Source organism: Chlorocebus sabaeus, chromosome 24 (assembly GCF_047675955.1).
Source record: "Chlorocebus sabaeus isolate Y175 chromosome 24, mChlSab1.0.hap1, whole genome shotgun sequence".
NCBI classification, from domain to species: Eukaryota; Metazoa; Chordata; class Mammalia; order Primates; family Cercopithecidae; genus Chlorocebus; species Chlorocebus sabaeus.
Window position 1 is genome coordinate 76,685,126 of NC_132927.1, and position 19,307 is coordinate 76,704,432.

At 57.2% G+C, this 19,307-nt stretch overlaps 2 protein-coding genes across 4 annotated transcripts in view; one reads left to right on the top strand and one right to left on the bottom strand.

Annotated features, from left to right (window-relative positions):
* The first annotated feature begins 8,229 nt into the window (after positions 1-8,229).
* SLC25A47 (solute carrier family 25 member 47) lies at positions 8,230-14,919 on the top strand. The gene is made up of 7 exons (XM_073010814.1): positions 8,230-8,290; positions 10,199-10,242; positions 10,412-10,483; positions 10,566-10,637; positions 11,591-11,773; positions 13,125-13,437; positions 13,753-14,919. The coding sequence occupies exons 1-7, from the start codon at positions 8,230-8,232 to the stop codon at positions 14,031-14,033; spliced, it is 1,026 nt and encodes a 341-aa protein (XP_072866915.1). The 3' UTR covers positions 14,034-14,919.
* A 3,000-nt stretch (positions 14,920-17,919) lies between these two features.
* WARS1 (tryptophanyl-tRNA synthetase 1) overlaps positions 17,920-19,307 on the bottom strand; it is a 43,585-nt gene continuing 42,197 nt past the window's right edge. For all 3 annotated transcript variants that reach the window (XM_007987842.3, XM_007987841.3, XM_007987840.3), the window contains one exon: positions 17,920-19,155. In XM_007987842.3, the coding sequence (XP_007986033.1) occupies positions 18,994-19,155 (162 nt within the window). In that variant the 3' untranslated portion in view covers positions 17,920-18,993. The remainder of the gene's footprint in view (positions 19,156-19,307) is intronic.

Genomic DNA, 19,307 nt, shown 5'->3' on the forward strand with positions numbered 1-19,307 from the left:
TATTGTGGGACCTTGTGATGGTGTGAGTTAATACTTAATAAACCCCCTTTTAGGCCATGCACGGTGGCTCAGGCCTGTAATCCCAGCACTTTGGGAGGCCAAGGTGGGCAGATCACCTGAGGTCAGGAATTCGAGACCAGCCTGGCCAACATGGTGAAACCACATCTCTACTAAAAATACAAAATTAGCTGGGTGTGGTGGCACATGACTATGATCTCAGCTACTTGGGAGGCTGAGGCAAGAGAATCACTTGAACCTGGGAGGCGGAGGTTGCAGTCAGTCAAGATTGCACCATTGCACTCATATATATGTGTGTGTGTGTGTGTGTGTGTGTGTGTGTATGTGTGTATATATATATCCTATTAGTTCTGTCCCTCTAGAGAACCTGGACACACATCTCAACCTGCTGAATAACTGGGACTACAGGCATGCACCACGATGCGTGGCTAGCCTCCCGAGTAGCTGGGATTACAGGCGTGTGCCACCACGACTGGCTAATTTTTGTATTCTTTAGTAGAGATGAAGTTTCATCATGTTGGCCAGGCTAGTCTTGAACTCCTGACCTCAGGTGATCTGCCTGCCTTGGCCTCCCAAAGTTGTGGGATTACAGTTGTGGGATTATTTTTTGTAGAGACAGGGATCTTGCTATGTTGCCCAGGCTGGTCACAAACTCCTGCGCTCAAGGGATCCTCCTGCCTCAGCCTTCCAAAATAGCAGTATTATAGGCAGGAGCCACCATGCCCGACCCTTGTCCCATTTTAAAGATGAAGAAACTGAGGCTCGGGTGGGTCAGTGGCTTCTTCCCAGGCACTGAGGGAGCCAGGTGAGAATCTGGGGACTGCTGACTTTGCTCAGACTTGCCAAGGAGCCCTATTTTCTGGAAATGCCAGGGATGCCAATTTTCTCTGGAGCCATGCGAGCCCCCCAGGGTCCACTCTGGGCCCCTGAGTCAGGATCCATTCTTTGGAAATCTCACTGTCCTTCCTTGACCCCTCCAAATCCCACCAAAATGGCAAAATCTGTTACAATAAAAAATAACTGAGGGCTGGGTGCGGTGGCTCACGCCTGTAATCTCAACACTTTGGGAGGCTGACGCAGGTGGATTACCTGAGGTCAGGAGTTCGAAACCAGCCTGGCCAACATGGTGAAACCCTATCTCCACTAAAAATACAAAAATTTCCCTGGAGCTGGGCGCGGTGGCTCAAGCCTGTAATCCCAGCACTTTGGGAGGCCGAGACGGGCGGATCACGAGGTCAGGAGATCGAGACCATCCTGGCTAACACAGTGAAACCCCGTCTCTACTAAAAAATACAAAAAACTAGCCGGGCGAGGTGGCGGGCACCTGTAGTCCCAGCTACTCGGGAGGCTGAGGCAGGAGAATGGCCTAAATCTGGGAGGCAGAGCTTGCAGTGAGCCGAGATCTAGCCACTGCACTCCAGCCTGGGCGACAGAGCGAGACTCCGCCTCAAAAAAAAAAAAAAAAAAAAAAAAAAAAAAAATTTCCCTGGCGTGGTGGCGGGTGCCTGTAATCCCAGCTACTCAGGAGGCTGAGGCAGGAGAATCGCTTGAACCCGGGAGGCAGAGGTTGCAATGAGCCGAGATCACACCACTGCACTCCAGCCTGGGCAACAAGAAAGAAACTCTGTCTCAAAAAAAAAAAAAAAAAAAAAAAGAGCGGGGCGCGGTGGCTCACGCCTGTAATCCCAGCACTTTGGGAGGCCGAGACGGGCGGATCACGAGGTCAGGAGATCGAGACCATCCTGGCTAACACGGTAAAACCCCATCTCTACTAAAAATACAAAAAATTAGCCAACCATGGTGGCGGCGCCTGTAGTCTCAGCTACTCCGGAGGCTGAGGCAGAAGAATGGCGTGAACCCGGGAGGCGGAAAAAAAAAAAAAAATTAGCCGGGCATGACAGCAGGTGCCTGTGATCCCAGCTACTTGGGAGGCTGAGGCAGGAGAATCGCTTGAATCGGGGAGGTGGCGGTTGCAGTGAGCCGAGATAGCGCCACTGCACTCCAGCCTGGGCAACACAGTGAGACTATCTCAAAAAAAAAGAACGAGGAGAAGAAAGGAAAGGAAAGGCTAGTGCTGGCCGGATCGCTGCAGGTGGGTCCTCAGGCTGGGTGGTGGGACTTTCACTTTCTGTGCTGGCTCCATCACTTCTGTGTGGATTAAAAATAATCATAACCTGTAGTTATTCCTTTCGTTATAAAAATAAAAGGGTATTTTAGAATGTGTGGCCCAGCCAGCAGGGCCGGCAGGCTCCCTCCCGAAGCCCTCTGCGGCGTGCGGCTTGGTTGCTTGGGCAACGTCTGTCGCCCCCTAGGGGACAACGCAGCCTTCTCGCAAGGGCAGCCCGGGCCGCGCACAGCGTGGGCTCAGGCGCCGGTGGAGGAGGCCTGCAGGCAGCCTGGCTCTCCTAGCAGTCACCATGCCTGTCGGAGGAGCAGCCGGCTGGCTCCAGTGGACTCACCCAGGCTCTGCCTCCTGCCGTCCGCAGAAGACCCCAGGTCCATCGACTGCTGGAAAATTCAAGACCCAGAGAGGTCATGCCACCGGCCCAGGGTAGCACAGCTGGGAGAGGCAGAGCCCCGGGCCAGACCCTAGGCTGAGGGCTCCTCCCCTCCACCAGGCAGGATCGATGAGGCCTGGAAGGAGGCTGGGCAAGGTAGAAGCAGCTTCATTCTTCTTCATTATTCTTTTACTACTTATTTTTATTTTTATTTTTGAGACAGGAGTCTTACTCCTTCACCCAGGCTGGAGTGCAGTGGTCCTTTTACTACTTTTTTTTTTTTTCTTTTGAGACGGAGTCTCGCTCTGTTGCCCAGGCTGGACTTCAGTGGCACCGAGATGGAGTCTTGCTCTGTTGCCCAGGTTGGAGTGCAGTGGCGCCATCTTGGCTCACTGCAAGCTCCGCCTCCCGGGTTCACGCCATTCTCCTGCCTCACCCTCCCGAGTAACTGGGACTACAGGCGCCCGCCCCCACGCCTGGCTAATTTTTTGTATTTTTTAGTAGAGATGGGGTTTCACCGTGTTAGCCAGGATGGTCTCGATCTCCTGACCTCGTGATCCGCCCTCCTCGGCCCCCCAAAGTGTTGGGATTACAGGCGTGAGCCACCGCACCCGGCCCCCTTTTACTGCTTTTTTAGTTTTTTGAGATGGGGTCCCACTCGCGATGTTGCCCAGGCTGTAGTGCGGTGGGTATTCACAGGCACAGTCCCACTACTGATCGGCACAGGAGTTTTGACTTGCTCCATTTCCAGCCTGGGCCGGTTCACCCCTCCTTAAGCAACCTGGTAGTCTCTCACTCCTGGGAAGTCACTATATGGATGCTGACTGTAGCGTATCGGACAATCAGCCCAGCGCACTACAGCCCAGAACTCCCGGGCTCAAGTCGTCCTCCCACCCCAGATTCCGGAGTAGCTGGGACTACAGGCATGCGCCACCACACCCGGCTACTACTTTTTATCACGGACTACAACAAAAGTCACATACTCATCATCTTTCTCCTTTTCTTCCTTTCTTTTTTTGCCAGACGATGTTAAATTAAATTTCAGCCATCATGCCATTTTACCACCATGTACTTCTGTTTGTATCTCTAAGAAATATAGGCATTTCCTTATAGAACTTTAGTGCCATTATTGCACCTAACAAGAATAATGATTGTTTAAAATCATCTAATGCCACCGGGTACGGTGACTCATTCTTGTAATTCCAGCACTTTGGGAGGCTGACATGGGTGGATCATTTGAGGTCAGGAGTTTGAGACCAGCCTAGCCAACATAGTGAAACCCTATCTCTACCAAAAATACAAAAAAATTAGCTGGGCATGGTGGTACGCACCTGTAATCCCAGCTACTCAAGAGGCAACTCACTGCAACCTCCTCCTCCTTGGTTCAAGGAGAATCACTTGACCCAGGAGATGGAGGTTGCAGTGAGCCAAGATTGCGCCACTGTACTCCAGCCTGAGTGACAGAGCGAGACTCCATCTAAAAAAATAAAAATAAAAAATAAAAAAGTAAGTAAAGTCATCTAATGCCATTGGCTATCTCCAGCTGAGGACACCTGGAAGTGCAGGGCCTCCAGGTGAACACCTTCGGGGAGGAGAAGGTGCTTGGTGGAAAGGATGGATGGGGTGATGGGGTCAGGTGGGTGACATCCTCTTGAAGTCCCTTTGATCTTTAGGGCCTGGCACAGTGTGGGTACTGAGGGTGTAGACTGACTGATGGCCTGTCCCAGATTCTGCAACACTGTCTCACGCCTTTCTTGTGGGGCCCCTGCCGGCCTGTCCATCCTTCCAGCCATCTGTCTTTCTGTCCATGCCTTCATTGCTCTACCCCTTCATCCGACCACTCGTCCCTCTGTCCATAGTCCACTCATCTGTCTGTGCAGCCCTCCTCCCACCCATCCGTTTGTCTACCTGCCCATCCCTCCCTCCTCCATTTGTCTCCCATCCATCCATCTGTCTGTCCAGCCCTCCTCCATCCGTCCCTCCATCCCTCCACCCATCCATCCATCCTTCCATCTGTTCACTGACTCATTTTCTCTCATACTTATTTACCTGGCCTCCCCAGTGCCCGCCTGTGCTGAGTGCCGTGGGTGTGGAGACAAACCCAGCAACACCCTGCCTGCCCAAAGCCCACAGCTGAGTGGGGAGATGTTGAGACCTGCACGGAGCAGCCTAAATGGTGGGGTGGCCTGTTTCCTGTTTCTGCCTTGGAGAAAAGGGTCAAGCTAGGGCATGTTCATTCAGGGGACAAAGAGCAGGTCAAACCTGGCTGCGATGACTGAGAGAACAGGCTTGTCTCAAATGTCACCTTCTGGGGCCTCCCTAACACCCCCTGCAAGTCTCCCTCTCCCTAAGACCTTATTTCTCTCCTGGCACTTGCTGCCATTGGGGGTGCTCTGTATTTTGGCTATTCATCTGTTGACTGGCTGTCCTCCTCCCTGAGCATAAGGTCCACAAGGGCAAGGGCTTTTTTTTTTTTTTTTTTTTTTTTTGAGACAGAGTCTTGCTGTGTCTCCCAGGCTGGAGTGCAGTGGCCCAATCTCAGCTCACTGCAACCTCCGCCTCCCAGGTTCAAGCAATTCTCCTGCCTCAGCCTCCCAAGTAGCTGGGACTACAGGCGTCCACACGCCCGGCTAACTTTTTGTATTTTTAGTAGAGACGAGGTTTCACCATATTGGCCAGGCTGGTGTCGAACTCCTGGCTTTGTGATCCACCCGCCTCGGCCTCCCGAAGTGCTGGGATTACAGGCGTGAGCCACTGCTCCTGGCCCAGGGCAAGGGTTTTTATCTGTTGTGTTTACTGATGTGTCTCAGTGCCTAAAACTCGACAGGCAGCCTTGGTTTCATGAGTAGAGGGCATGGGCAGGGCAGGCCGCTGTCCGTGGGGTGATGACACGGCTGGGGCTGTGCAGACGGACAGTGGTGAAGGGATCTGAACGTGAATTTGAGGTTGACACATAGGACTGGGGACTCTGGATGTGGGGTGGAGAGAGAGAGGTGTCCAGGGCAACTCCTCGACTTGTGGCTCAGGTGCTGTGGGTGACTGGCACTTGCTGCATTAGATGCTCTGCAGGAAACATGGATCTGAACGGTCCCTGTTCTGTCAGTTAGACACCATGCTTCAAACTCCCTCAGCACCCAAGGTACTGGCTTCTCGAGTGCAGCATCAGCAATCGAACCCAAGTCTCAGCTGTATTTGCCCTGCCCAGAACAGGCCAGTCACCTCCTTCCTTCCAGACTCTATGCTTCTGTTAATGCAGCCTTAGCATGTAGCTGGCCACTCTCACAGGGACATGCCCGGACCTTGCCCTGAGCAGTTGCAGATATGAGGCAGGTACTGTCTTCATTTCATGGATGCAAAAGTGGAGGCACAGAGTGGTCAAGGGGCTGGCCCATGGTCTCAACTATGAGTGGCAGAGTTGGGCTTTAAAGTCAGGCAGCCAGCTTCTAACCAGACGCTAAGCTTCATCCCCTTGAGGGCCAGGACTAGCATCAGGACTGGCCTTGGATGGGCCACTTGCTGCCCTTTACCCTCTGCCATAGCAGCTGGCACTGCTAACCCTGTGTCTCCTACTTGCCTACAAACAGTTAGGCTGTCAGGGGGGCTGTCCCTCCGTCAACTCTCAGCCTGCTCAAGGCCAGCCTGCAGGTCTGGCCGTTAGAGGACAGGAAAACAGGTAGACAAACAGCCTCCTGGCCCTGCCACCTGCCCCGAGGGCCACCCACATGGGCTGCCTGGGTCTATGCGTCAACACCTGCCCCTCCCCTATCCTGCTGGCATTCCAGTCTGCGGGGCACTCACTCAGTCTGTTGCTCAGCAGCTGTGTGACTGAGGCACCTGCACAGCCTCCCTGAGCCTTGGTGTCCCCTGTGGAGATCTCACAGGGCTGCAGCGCAGGTCACATGTGGCATGCACTGAGTCGCCTTGAGAGCCCACTGGGGCCTCCCCAGGTGGGCCCTGAATATCCCAGAGGGTGGGTTGTGTGAGAACATCTGGGGATCATATCCAGCCCTGCCGCCTTCGTGGCCTTAAACAAGCCCGCTTTCTGGGTCTCAGTGGCCCTATCTGTGAAATGGGCAGCACTAATGCTGTGCTGCCTCCCTTCTGGGGCGGTGAGGAGGATCCTGGAGCCTGAGAGTGAGAGAAGCTTGGTGAACTCTAAGGTGGGGTGCACAGGCGAGGAGGTCCCTGTTTTTACAGTGCCCAGCAGACAGAAGTAGCCTCTTAGTGGAGAGGTCTCCCCTTCAGGAGGGCCCCAGCCAGTTGGTTCAGAGGCTGAATCGGCAGAGCCTCTGTCCTTGGTTCATGCAGGCATGGGGGCCTGGTGAGGCAGCCCTGACCTTGGCCTCTGGGTCCGGGGAGACGCATTCCCATGGAGCAGACAGCAGGGAGCCGGGGCAGCAGGAAGGGCGAGAACAGATGGTGGGTGATGTTCCTGGGTTCAGGCCTGTTCCCCCAACCCCCTTCCTCCCTGACAACTGGAGCACCTTGAGGACAGGGACTGGCTGTCTTGCCTGGGTGTAGCGTCAGCAAAGGAAGTGTTTGTTGAGTGAATAAGTGAGGGAGCTTTTTTTTTTTTTTTTTTTTTTTTTTTTTGAGACGGAGTCTCGCTCTGTCGCCCAGGCTGGAGTGCAATGGCGCAATCTCGGCTCACTGCAAGCTCCGCCTCCCGGGTTCACGCCATTCTCCTGCCTCAGCCTCCCGAGTAGCTGGGACTACAGGCGCCCGCCACTGCGCCTGGCTAATTTTTTTCTATTTTTAGTAGAGACGGGGTTTCACCATGGTCTCGATCTCCTGACCTTGTGATCCGCCCGCCTCGGCCTCCCAAAGTGCTGGGATTACAGGCGTGAGCCACCGCGCCCGGCGTGAGGGAGCTTTGTAAGTTTCCCGGGCAAGGGGTCCTGAGCAAATCCAAGGGAGTCAGGAAAGCCCAGGGGACAGAGTGAAGGCTTGAGCTTGGACCGGGAGGGCGGGAGCTGTCACAGCCCCGTCTCTGGACCTCCCCAGGAGGTGTTTGGATGTGGTGGGGCAGTGACCCTGCTCCCTGGTGTCTGCCACCTCCTGTGCTCTCTCCTGTGCTTTCCTGACACCTGGGTCCCGAGGGCACTGGGACAAGGGTCCTGGGGGCAGGGGAGGGAGTCCAGCTGTGTGCCACGTGGCCTCAACAGGCTCTGCTTCCGGTCCCCTCCCCTGCCGCAGGTATTTAAGGTCTGAGAGGGGCCAGCTGGGAGCTGTTGAGGCCACCCCGGTGGCACCAGAGCCCTCTCAGGAAGGCAGACCCAGGACCTCCCCACCACACCTTGTTCATGGATTTTGTTGCTGGAGCCATCGGAGGTAACAGACAGGATGGTGGGCTGTGCAGACACTGCTGCTCCTGGGGGTAGCAGGAGGAGCTGAGGCCCAGGAAGGTGCTGGGCAGCAGGGGGGGGTTTGAGGAGACCCCCAGCTCCCAGGATCTGCCAGGACCTGGTGTGGGCCATGGGTGCCAGGAGCAGAGAGCAGGTTCCTGGGAGACTAAGGCTGGATGAGGGGTGCTGCAGGGCCTCGGAGGCTCAGACAGGAGGCTGAGGGCAGGCTGGGGATGGGGCTGTGGTCCAGGCATGGAGGTCGCTCGGGAGGCAGAGCTAGGGAGGCTGGGAGTTCTTGGTGTGGGGAGGGGTGATTGAGTCACTGGAAGGGAAGGAAGACCCCAGGAGAGGATCGAGAGGGCGGGGAGATGGGTAGGGAAGATGGGGCCTGGTCCTGCAGCAGGTACTGGAAGGGGCGGGCAGAGGACGGTAAGGGACCTGGCGAGCTGGCTCCACCTGCCCCGCTGGCTGTGTGCGCCTGGCTGGGCCTCCGCAACCTGCTTCTCAGGCCAGACTCTGCTGGGGAAACCGTTCTCCCTCCCGGGGAAGGGCTCCTGGTGAAAGACTGATTCAGGGAGATAACCAGGCCCTGGGACACGGGCTCAGCTCCATCCCATGGGCTGTGGGGACTGTTTTGAGTGGGCACCCCTGGCCTTGCTGGTCTTGTGAAACAGCAGTGGGTGGCGTCAGTACTTCTGGGAACAGCATGGGGGTTGGGAGAGCGGCCAAGCTCTGGGCCTGGGAGAAGGCAAGGTACCTGCCCCATTAACAGGCTTTCTTTTTCTTTTTTTTTCCTTTGAGATGGAGTCTTGTTCTGTTGCCTAGGCTGTAATGCAGTGACGTGATCTTGGCTCACTGCAACCTCTGCCTCCTGGGTTCAAGTGATTCTCCTGCCTCAGCCTCCCAAGTAGCTGGGACTATAGACATGCACCACCATGCCTGGCTAATTTTTGGGTTTTTAGTGGAGGCCGGGTTTTACCATGTTGGTCAGGCTGATCTCAAACTCCTGACCTCAAGTGATCTGCCCGCCTCAGCATCCCAAAGTGTTGGGATTACAGGTGTGAGCCACTGCGCCCGGCCTCCATTAGCAGGCTTTCTGAGCCCCAGCTAGGTGCCAGCCTGGGGCCAGCCGCTCCCTTCCTCAGGGAAGTTACTGGACTTGCCTGAGGTCACACAGCTGGAAAGGGCTCCTGAGTCTGGCGTCTTTCCTCCGAACCCATGGGGAGGCCTAGGTAAAGGGCTCTCACTCTGTGCCTGGCCCTGGGTCATGGGGTGTCAGCCCTGGGCCATGTCCTTGGAGAACTCCAGTTCTGGAGGTGGCGGTGGCATACAACAGCAGCAAGGCTATATGACAAGGCCTCTGCTCAACATGTTCCAGGCACAGAGGCAGCCCAGAGTACAGAGGTCAGAGAGGGCTCCAGAGAGGAAATGGTGTTGTGGCAGGGCTTTGATGGATGAGTAGGAGTTCGGTGAGGTGTGTGAGGTGTACGGGAGGGTTAAGAAGGGTCATTCTCTCCAAGCCACTTGGTCTTTTGCCTTACTTCATTTATTCGCTTCATTCTTTCATCCCGCATATTTACTGAGTCCTGGGCCACAGTAAATAGGGTACAGTCCCCATGTGCCTATTGTCTTCCATTGGCCTTTACCACTGACCCTCAGGGGAGAGAATGGTCCCCCCAGGGACCAGCCTGTTTTCTGTCTGCCTTCCCTGTGTCAGTGCTGGGGCTTGGATGTTGAGGCCTGGCACCTGAAGCCTCTCTGCAAGGTGTGGACTCCGGCCCTTTCTCTTCCACACACACTTGTGATTCCTGGCAGTCCTGGCTCTTCACAAACCCCGGTGTGGGCTTGGGCTTCCCTCCTCCTGGCCTTTGCCCAGGCTGTGCCTCCCACTCCTTCCACCCACGCAGCCAAAACACAGTTACTGCCTAGCTCACAGGCAAACCCTCCATGGACTGATGGCTCGAGGGCAAGGTCTGCCTGGCTCAGAGACAGGGCCCAGCCAGGGTTGGATCAGACATTCTCTCAGAACGTGATGCCCGTGGGGAGGCCGGGGCATGTCTTTGGCCCAAGGCAGCAAGGATGAGGCAATCCCAGGCCAGGGCTCAGGGAAGGGGAACTCGCTTGCAAAGGGCAGAAGTCACTTGGAGTTTCAGTTTCCTCATCTATAAAACAAGGGTGCCCTCAGGGGATGAGACCTGGTGCAGACCAGAAGGGCCAAATATGGGTCTGCCCTTGGGGGAGCCCAGTTGGTGTGCACCTGCTGCTTCTTCCCTGCAGTGGGGTGGAACTGCTCGCTGGCCCCACTCTCCTCACCGTGGGCCTCTGCTTTCCTTCCAGGTGTCTGCGGTGTTGCTGTGGGCTACCCCCTGGACACAGTGAAGGTGTGGCAGCAGCCAGCCCCCCAACCATCCCAAGGCCCCTGCACCCATCCATGGCCAGAAGACTTTCCAGAATGCTAAACAGACCCACCCCTTTCCTGCTCAAATGCCTTCAATGGCTCCCCATAGCCCCTGGGACTGTCAGTCCCACCTTCTCGCCTCTGCACCCCAGGTTTCTCATCTAACACAAGGCTCCCTGTCCCTGCTGTGCCCACAGTCCAGCATGGCTGGGACAATCAAGAGGGTGACTCTGCCCCTTCCCCAAGGCCTGCTGGCCTTCCCCGAGGCCTGGAGCTACTCCCTTCTGAAGCTCACTTCTCCCGCAGGTCAGGATCCAGACGGAGCCAAAGTACACAGGCATCTGGCACTGCATCCGGGATACGTATCACCGAGAGCGCGTAGGTCTGGGGTCAGGGTGTGGGCAGGGAGACAGGGAGGGGATGCTGGGCTCCCCACTGGGTCTCAGCTCTCTCACCTTCCACATGGGAATAGTTCTGCCAATCTCGTGGGTTCCTCTGAGGACTGGAGCCAGGTCATCTGGCAGCTAGAGGGGCCTCAGAAGGAGGTTCCCACCTCCAGCAGAGGGTCTAGAGGTAGCGTTCAGGCCTTTGAAGGTCAGAGGAGGGACCCATGCACCGCATTTCTGGCTCCTCCAGGCCAGGTACCCCTTGAAGGCAGTGTTGGGTGGAGTCTTCAGGGTCTAGCTTAGAGACCTGTCCAGAGGCAGGACTTGGTGATATTCTCCAAAGTGAACTTGGGGCTTGATGCAGGCCAGGAGCTAGCTTGTGAAAGCAGTAGAGGCATAACATGCTGTTAATAGTTCATTATCAGGCCAGGTGCGGTGGCTCACGCCTGTAATCCCAGCACTTTGGGAGGCCGAGGCAGGCGGATCACCTGTGGTCAGGAGTTCGAGACCAGCCTTGCCAACATGGTGAAACCCTGTCTCTACTGAAAATACAAAAATTAGCTGGAGGTGGTGAGCAGGCAGCTGCTCAGGAGGCTGAGGCAGGAGAATCGCTTGAACCTGGGAGGTGGAGGTTGCGGTGAGCTGAGATCTTGCCACAGCACTCCAGCCTGGGCAACAGAGTGAGACTCTGTCTCAAAAAAAAAAAAAAAAAAAAAAAAAAGTTCATCATCATCAAGCAGCTGCGCTGGGTTTGGCCTGGTCCTCTGACTCTTCAGGTCTCCCCTCGTGACCTCCATCCTACAGCAGAGGAAACTGAGGCCCTGAGGCCGTGAATGACTTTCCCGAGGTGCAACAGCAGAGTGCAGCGTGGGGCTGAGTGTGGGCTCCCTCGGTGGGCTCCTCCTTCTGGCGGTGCCCTGGCCTCACCTAGACCCTGTCTGCTAGGTGTGGGGCTTCTATCGCGGCCTCTCGCTTCCTGTGTGCACGGTGTCCCTGGTGTCCTCCGTGTCTTTCGGCACCTACCGCCACTGCCTGGCGCACATCTGCCAGCTCCGGTACGGCAGCCCTGACGCCAAGCCCTCCAAGGCCGACATCGCGCTTTCGGGATACGCCTCCGGCCTCGTCCGCGTGAGTAGGGGCAGCCAGGGTGGGGAAGGCCCAAGAGAGACTGCGGAATCTGCGAGGTTATCCACCCTAGCAGGTGGGGAAACTGAGGCTTGATGAGGGCAGACACTGGAGGCCGTGCATGGAGCCAGGGGCTGTGGGAGAGGAACTGGCATCCCGCCCAGGCTGGGCCCAGAACCCCTGAGCAGTTCACAGATGAGGGGCTCACTGCTGTCCTGCCCAGCACGGCCCCTTGGGGAAGGGGGCTGTGACCAAAGGGACCCTCCCCGTCACGGTCAGAAGGTCACCTAGAAGCCACCATGGGGAGCTGAATAGGCAGGCCCCGGGCACTCATGGCTCCGGGCACAGAGATGCCTGAACACAGTCAGCTGTTGCTGGACGCGGGCATTTCTCCATCCTCAACTGTGCGTGGAGCACCTGCAGTGCCCGTCTGCCCTCAGGGAGCCCTCGCTCCCGCAGTGGGGACAGACTTCTGCACACTGTGACAGCACGGAGCCAGCTGGAGCAGCCCAGTGGCTGAAGGCCTGGCCCAGGGGTCCAGACCACCAGGCCCAGCTCTCAGCTCTGACTCTCAGGAGCTGACAACCTTGGGCAAGCAAGGGAGACTCTTGGAGCTTCTGTCTCTCCATCTGTAAGACGCATGATGAGAATTTAGTGAGATCATGAGGGTAAAGCCCCCAGCACACATATGTGGAGTCCGACATGAATGAGTACCCACGAAGTGGCAGCCAGTATGTCTAGTGATTTTTTTTTTTTTTTTTTTGAGACAGAGTCTTGCTCGGTTGCCCAGGCCAGAGTTTAGTGGCATCATCTCGGCTCCCTGCAACCTCTGCCTCCCGGGTTCAAGCAATTCTCCTGCCTCAGTCTCCTGAGTAGCTGGGACTACAGGCACGTGCCACCACGCTCGACTAATTTTTGTATTTTTAGTAGAGATGGGGTTTCACCCATATTGGCCAGGCTGGTTTTAAACTCCTGATCTTGTGATCCACCTGCCTTGACCTCCCAAAGTACTGGGATTACAAGCTTGACCCGCTGCGCCCGGCCGTGATATTATTTTATTGCTGATACGTTATTAAATACGTTCTTGAACCTGGGTCACCGACATTTTCTTACCACCTCCCAGGAGAAGTCCGGCAGGTTGGCGCCTGGGAGAGATGTGGCTGCCGAGGAAGCATGAGCTTTGGTGGGCAGAGCTGGCTTTGGACCCCGTGGCCCCCAGCTGTGGGCCAGCCTGCAGGGTCTTGGGGCCCAACTTCCTGAGGTCACCATGGGCAACATGAGGCCGGTGGGAGGCCAGGTCCAGGCTGTGGGCAGAGCCACAGGTGGCTGACCCCTGCCTCCTTCTCTGGTCCAGGTGTTCCTGACGTCGCCCACTGAGGTGGCCAAAGTTCGCCTGCAGACGCAGACACAGAAGCAGCAGCGGCGGCTCTCGGCCTCGGGGCCCTCGGCTGTGCCCCCCGTGTGTCCTGCGCCCCCAGCCTGCCCAGAGCCCAAGTACCGCGGGCCGCTTCACTGCCTGGCCACAGTAGCCCGCGAGGAGGGGTTGCGCGGCCTCTACAAGGGTAGCTCAGCCTTGCTGTTACGGGACGGCCACTCCTTTGCCACCTACTTCCTTTCCTATGCCATCCTGTGTGAGCAGCTCAGGCCCGCTGGCCACAGCCAGCCAGGTGAGCAGGGGCTGGAACCTGGCAGGGCGGGGAGCCCGGCGGGATGAGGACAAGGTGAGGTCTTGCTGCCCGCCAGTACCCAAGTGGGGGCTTGAACTCGGCTTCCTGCCTCCCAGGGTGGGCTCCTCAGTTCCCCCAACACCAAGAGTCAGGACAGAGTTGCTGTGTCAGCGTCAGTGTGTGGCTGTGGACAAGTTCCCTTCCCCTCTCCCAAGCCACTTGCAAATGAGGATGGGCCGGAAGAGTGAGTCCAGGGCACATTGCCCTGGGCGCCCCGATCAGGCTCCCAGTCAAGGCACTGTGGTCTCTCTGCAGATGTTCTGGGCGTGCTGGTGGCCGGGGGCTGTGCGGGAGTCCTGGCCTGGGCTGTGGCCACCCCCATGGACGTGATCAAGTCGAGACTGCAGGCAGATGGACAGGGCCAGAGGCGCTACCGGGGCCTCCTGCACTGTATGGTGACCAGCGTGCGGGAGGAGGGACCCCGGGTCCTTTTCAAGGGCCTGGTGCTCAACTGCTGCCGCGCCTTCCCTGTCAACATGGTGGTCTTTGTCGCCTATGAGGCGGTGCTGAGGCTCACCCAGGGTCTGCTCACATAGCTGGTCCCCACGCCCAGCGGCCCACCCGCCGGCAGCTGCTGGAGGTTATAGTGGCGGGAGGAGGCAAGGAGTAGTGTGGCTGGGGTTGGGACCCCACAGGGCCGTTGCCCAGGAAAACGAGGAGCCTCCCTGCAGTGAGTCGGCCGAGGCCTGAGCTTGCCCTGCCCAGCGACTGACCTCAGGTCGAGGGGCCGCCGGCCATCAGCCAGCATTGTCCTGGGGTGGCAGGAGCCAGGGAGGAGTGGGCCTCTTTGATGAGGTCGTGTGTCGCATGGAGTCAGTTGTTCATCCCAGCTTCCCCGTGGCCCCCGCCTCCCATGTCTTTGGAGCAAACTTCCAGGGAGTCAGGTATGTGCTCAGCCAACCTCTATCCCATTCCCAGACCCTCGTCCCCACTACTGTTCTTGTCTTCATGAGCTGTCCCTTACAGGCAGGGGCTTCCCACAGGCTGGGGGCCTTAGGGCAGGGAGCATGAGCTGGGCTGGCCCACCATGACTGACGGCTCCCGGCCTGGCTTGTTCCCCACAGCAGGCTGCTCCCAGGGGTGCTGCCGGGACTGCCATGCCCACCTGGCAGGGGCCCGGGGTGGCCGTCCTCACCCGGTTAGGGCATTTGGAGTGAGGTTCCTCAGGAGCCATCACTCTGCCTGTGGACGCTGCAAAGACCCCAAAGACGCTGCAAAGACCCCAAAGACGCTGCAAAGACCCCAGAGACGCTGCAAAGACCCCAAAGACGCTGCAAAGACCCCAAAGACGCTGCAAAGACCCCAAAGACTCTGTTGGGAACTGTTGTCAATAAAATGTTTCTGAGGATGTTCCGTGGGCTGACCGTTCCCTGCCCCCAGCAGCTTTGCACCCCGTGAGGCCTGCCCACCTATCCTGGGAGGTGCAGGGCCCTGGCCCTGTCCTGCTCCCTTCCTGCTGGACGAGCCCCTCCAAACCCAAGCTGCCAGTGCTCCCACTGTGCAGATGGGCACACTGAAACACCGCCTGGCACTCTGGCGGGCTCCACTCTCTCAGCCTTCTGGGTTGTGGGGCCTGGCCTATGGCGCTGAGTCCTGCTGCAGGGGGCTGTTTAGCAGGGTACTTGCTCTCCTCACCACCTCATCCCAAACCCACCCACTTTCTGAGCGAAAGCTGGTTCCAGCCAGGCCCTCCCACCCGCCCTGTGTGCCAACCCTCCAGAAGGGGGTGCCCGTGGGAGGGTGCCGGGCACCTTGCACAGCTCACCACAGCCACCGGATGCCAGGCGAGCAGACAGCTCCAAGAGGGAGGGGGCCTTGCCTGCAGTCACGCATCAGGAGGGGTGGGTGGACTGGAGCCCGTGCTTCTGACGCTCCAGCACCCCCCTCCTGGTATCAATCATGTGGCTTCCACTGATGGGGGCTATCGGGCTAGGGCTGCCAGGTCCAGCGTGAAGCCATCAGGTCTCCACCACAGCAGCCCTCTGGCAGGGCTGGAGGCCACCTGCATTGACTATAGTCACTCAGGGACACCGACCATGACTGTGTCTGTGCACTGAACGCTGTCCTCTGTTCTGCCGAACAGAACTCTTCTACTCCCAGAATAAGGGGTGGACCCCCCTTCCTGGGTCTGCTCCTGTTATGCCAGTCCCCATATGTGTGGTGCTGTGGACACCTGATCTGATGCCCTGTGCCAGGAACACCCTCCCCCTGCTCTGCCTGGCTGGCTCTACACCCCAGGTGCCACCTCCTCCGGGAAGCTCTCCCTGCCTGACCACTGGGCTGCTCCCAAGCATCTCCTGCTCTGCTCCCGTGGGGACCTAGTTGGGTGTGTGGTCACTCATCTGCCTCTCCCCAGCCACAAGAGCCTGTGAGCTGTGCAAGGACTCCATCTAGCTCCAGGGCTGCTGTACAGTAGTGGGTGTGGGATGAATGAGTGAGTGAGTGAGTGAATGAATAAGTCCTGCAGTAGATTCCAGGAAGTGCGTCCAGCTTAGTAGCTGCAGAGGCTGAGATGCTGTGGCCAAATGCTGGGAAAGGGCAGGTGCTAACCGGTTTCCATCGTTCATCAAACACTGACCCTGGGACCATTTTTCTTGAGAAGACCCCACCTGTTCGGCCTTGACAGGAGGGTTCCTGGCAGCACTCCTGGCCCGGCTCTGGCAGTGGCTGCACTCTGGGAGGTGGGGCCTTTGGCTCTCCCTGAGCCTGTGTCACTGAGCAGCTGGCTCTGCCTGTCACTGGGGAGGGGGTTTGCAGGAAGGGCCTCTGTCCTCACTGTCTTTACAACCTCCGTGGTAATGACCAGAGAGTCCTGGGCCTCAAGGCCCAGCCAGCGTGACCCTGGGGAGGGCACAGCTGCTGGTGCTGCAGGCGGGCACTGGGGGCCAGAGGCAGGCCTGTTGCTTGCCGAGTGCTGTCCTGGAGCAGCAAACTGTTCCACAGCCACCCATGTGCTCAGCCACCCTTCTTCCTGGCCCTGCTTCCCCACCCAGTGCTGTTTTGTGTGCTTCTCAGGCCCTGTCTCCTTTCAGGCAGGCTCAGCTGGTCTCTCCTCCAGGCTGGGGGCCACGGGGCAGAGAGGCTGAGCTGGGCCGGCCCCACATCTGTCTGCCAGGTGGACGTCACCAGCTGGAGTAGGAGTGCTCTTCTGGCAGAGCCTACGGCACCACGGTGGTGCTGGCACCCAGCCTCATGCCTCATCCCCAAACACCCATGGGGCCACTGCAACCTGTCCATCCTAATCCAGACATGTCCGTGTCTTTCAGGGAACATTTCTCTCAGAAACCACTGGTTTTTAGCAAAATGGGGGAGGTTTGGGAGACGTGCAGCTCCCCTGTGTCCTGACCAGCAGTGGCCTTGGGCAAGTCACCTGAGTATTAGACCCAGGGCACCCCTCCTAAGACCCTAAACAAGAGGCATCACTGCTTTTTACAGGGGAGGAGATGGAGGTCCCGGGAGGTTAAGTGACCTGGCCAGAGTCACACAGCCGGTGAGGGGAGAAGCTGGTCGGTATTGGCTCACTTCTCCCTGGGGCCAGGGTCTCACCAGCGTCTCGCCAATAGATGCTCTGGCTGGGTGGACGATGACAGCAGCGGCTGTCACTGACGTCACTTGTCACCCCTCACTGCACTTGCATCACAGGTGCAGCAGAGCTACAAGGAGTCATGTTAGTTGCCCAGGGCAACAGGCTAGTGAGCTTCATGGCCTCTGTGGGTGGCTCACCCCCACTGGCCATAGCCAGCCAGGTGGAGCAGGGGAGGGCAGGGGTGGGGCCCAGCTCAGCAGGAGTTGAGACAGGGAGAGGAGGCCTAGGTGAGGTCATGGTGCACATGGGTACCTGAGTGGGACTCGAGCCCAGGCCTCCAGCCTCCCAAGAGTCAGGACAGACTTGCTGTGCCAGAGTCACCCTATGGCCTTGGACAAGTCATGTTCTCCTCTCCTAAGCCTCAGCTTCCCCACTTGCAAAATGAGGATGAGCCGGTAGAATGAGCCCAGGGCTCCCTTGCAGCTCGGCGCCTGCCCTGGGCCTCATGTGAACGTGGCCCGGCCTGGCTCCCAGCCTGTGCTCCCTGTCACTACACAGCACCACCAAGTACTCCACGGCCAGCCCCTCCTCTGAAAAGCGAGGACAACCTCTGCTTGCGTTCTCCATCAGCTGCTGGAAATGAGAAATGTGGTGTGAGACGGAGCCCGCACCGGGATGCTGCTAAGGGCTCTCCCAGCACAAGCCCATTCCTGGGAGCTGTGACACAACACCACGGGGTTCCCAGGACTGTGCACTTTCATCCCCAAATTTTGAGTCCAGCAGACTCAAGGTCACACACAGAAGGATGAGGGAGGGGTCTCTGCTCCCTCCTCAGACCCCCCAGACAGAGCACAATGACAAGAGCCAGAGCACAATGACAAGAGCCGGAGCCAAGCGCGGGAGCCAAGGAAGTTTATTTACTCTACTGGGCGACAGGAGGGCAGAGTGCTCCAGAGCAGACCCAGACACATCAACCACGGGCTTCCCTGAGATTGGGCTTTGCTCTTCCAGACCTGCTCATGGTGCGTGATGAAATGAGGCCTGCCTAGACACCTGTGAGGGCCTCGAGGGCTGCTGCCTCGACTTTCTCCCTAGCTAAGTCCACCCGTCCAGGGACACAGCCAGGGCACTGCTCTGTGCTGACTTCCACTGCAGCCAAGGATCAACATGAAGCATCTGCAAAGGCCAGGACTCCTTGGCATCGGACACAGTCGGGGAAAAGCCACCCTGATTCTGCAGGACAGAGGGTCTAGGGTCATCTGGCGGGAGAATACTGGTACGCCAAGGGAAGCGAGCTGATTTCTGGAGTGGAATACATGCATGGTCTGGAGTTCAGTAAACTGAACAGTTTCACCCCTAAGTCTCAATTAATCAAAATTGCTCAACTCTGTTCAATCTTCATTGTTAAAAGCAGCTTGAAAGCTGGGTGATTTCTTAGTCAAATGTAGAGCAAAGCTTTTACTTACCAATTTCTTTTGGGAGGGGGTGTGGGCTGAAATACAACTTGTGCTCAATAAACCTCCCCACATCGATGTTTGAAAGCACTTTCTAGGTTACAATAATGACATTTCAATTCCATATATGCACACATAGAATATATATTTTTAAACAGAGTGGGTCTTAAGAGTATACTTGGAACCCTCGGAGTCCTCCACGGACCAGAACAGGGTGGTCCATGGACTTCCAGCCAAAGGCTCCACTCTTTGGGGGCTGCTCTGGGGAGAGACTCACAGCTGGACTTCTCTATCTGACCATGCAATGTTAGCCAGCACCGATCACCCACAATGCTTTGCCCATAAGAGACAGAAATAATGGAACTCACAGGAAGAAACAGTACTGATAACATACACAGGCTTACAGAGACCAGGCCCAATGATAATCATGAGACAGAAGCCTACGGGTGGCAGTGCTTTGACTGGGCTGGGATTATTGATACATCACTTCTTTTATAAGCATATGTAAAACGAGTGCTACTGAAAGTCGAAGGACAGCTCCCGGGGAGTCATGAACTCTTTTGCTATCTCGTCCGTGACCTCCTTGCGCCGGGCCTGGTGCTCTGCGATCAAGGGCTGGAGAACCTCTATGAGTACCTTCTTGAGCTCACCGGTGAGCATGGCTCCGCTGGTGTAATCCTGCCCAGAGGGAGACAGCCATGTGAGAGATGGCTCCACATGTCCTGAGCAGCTCCTTCCTGCCTTGGGCACCAGCTAAGCCCACACCACCCAAGAAGAGGCTGGCACGTGGGTGGCACTCAGAAGTGAGATGTGTTGTTACCACAACAATA

What these genes read in the sequence shown, in the direction of transcription:
- SLC25A47 (XM_073010814.1), top strand. Translation starts at nt 8,230, where the DNA reads ATGGGTAGGGAAGATGGGGCCTGGTCCTGCAGCAGGTACTGGAAGGGG. An exon ending in ATACGTATCACCGAGAGCGC is followed by an intron (nt 10,638 to 11,590) that starts GTAGGTCTGGGG and finishes CCTGTCTGCTAG; the next exon opens with GTGTGGGGCTTCTATCGCGG. An exon ending in CGCTGGCCACAGCCAGCCAG is followed by an intron (nt 13,438 to 13,752) that starts GTGAGCAGGGGC and finishes GTCTCTCTGCAG; the next exon opens with ATGTTCTGGGCGTGCTGGTG.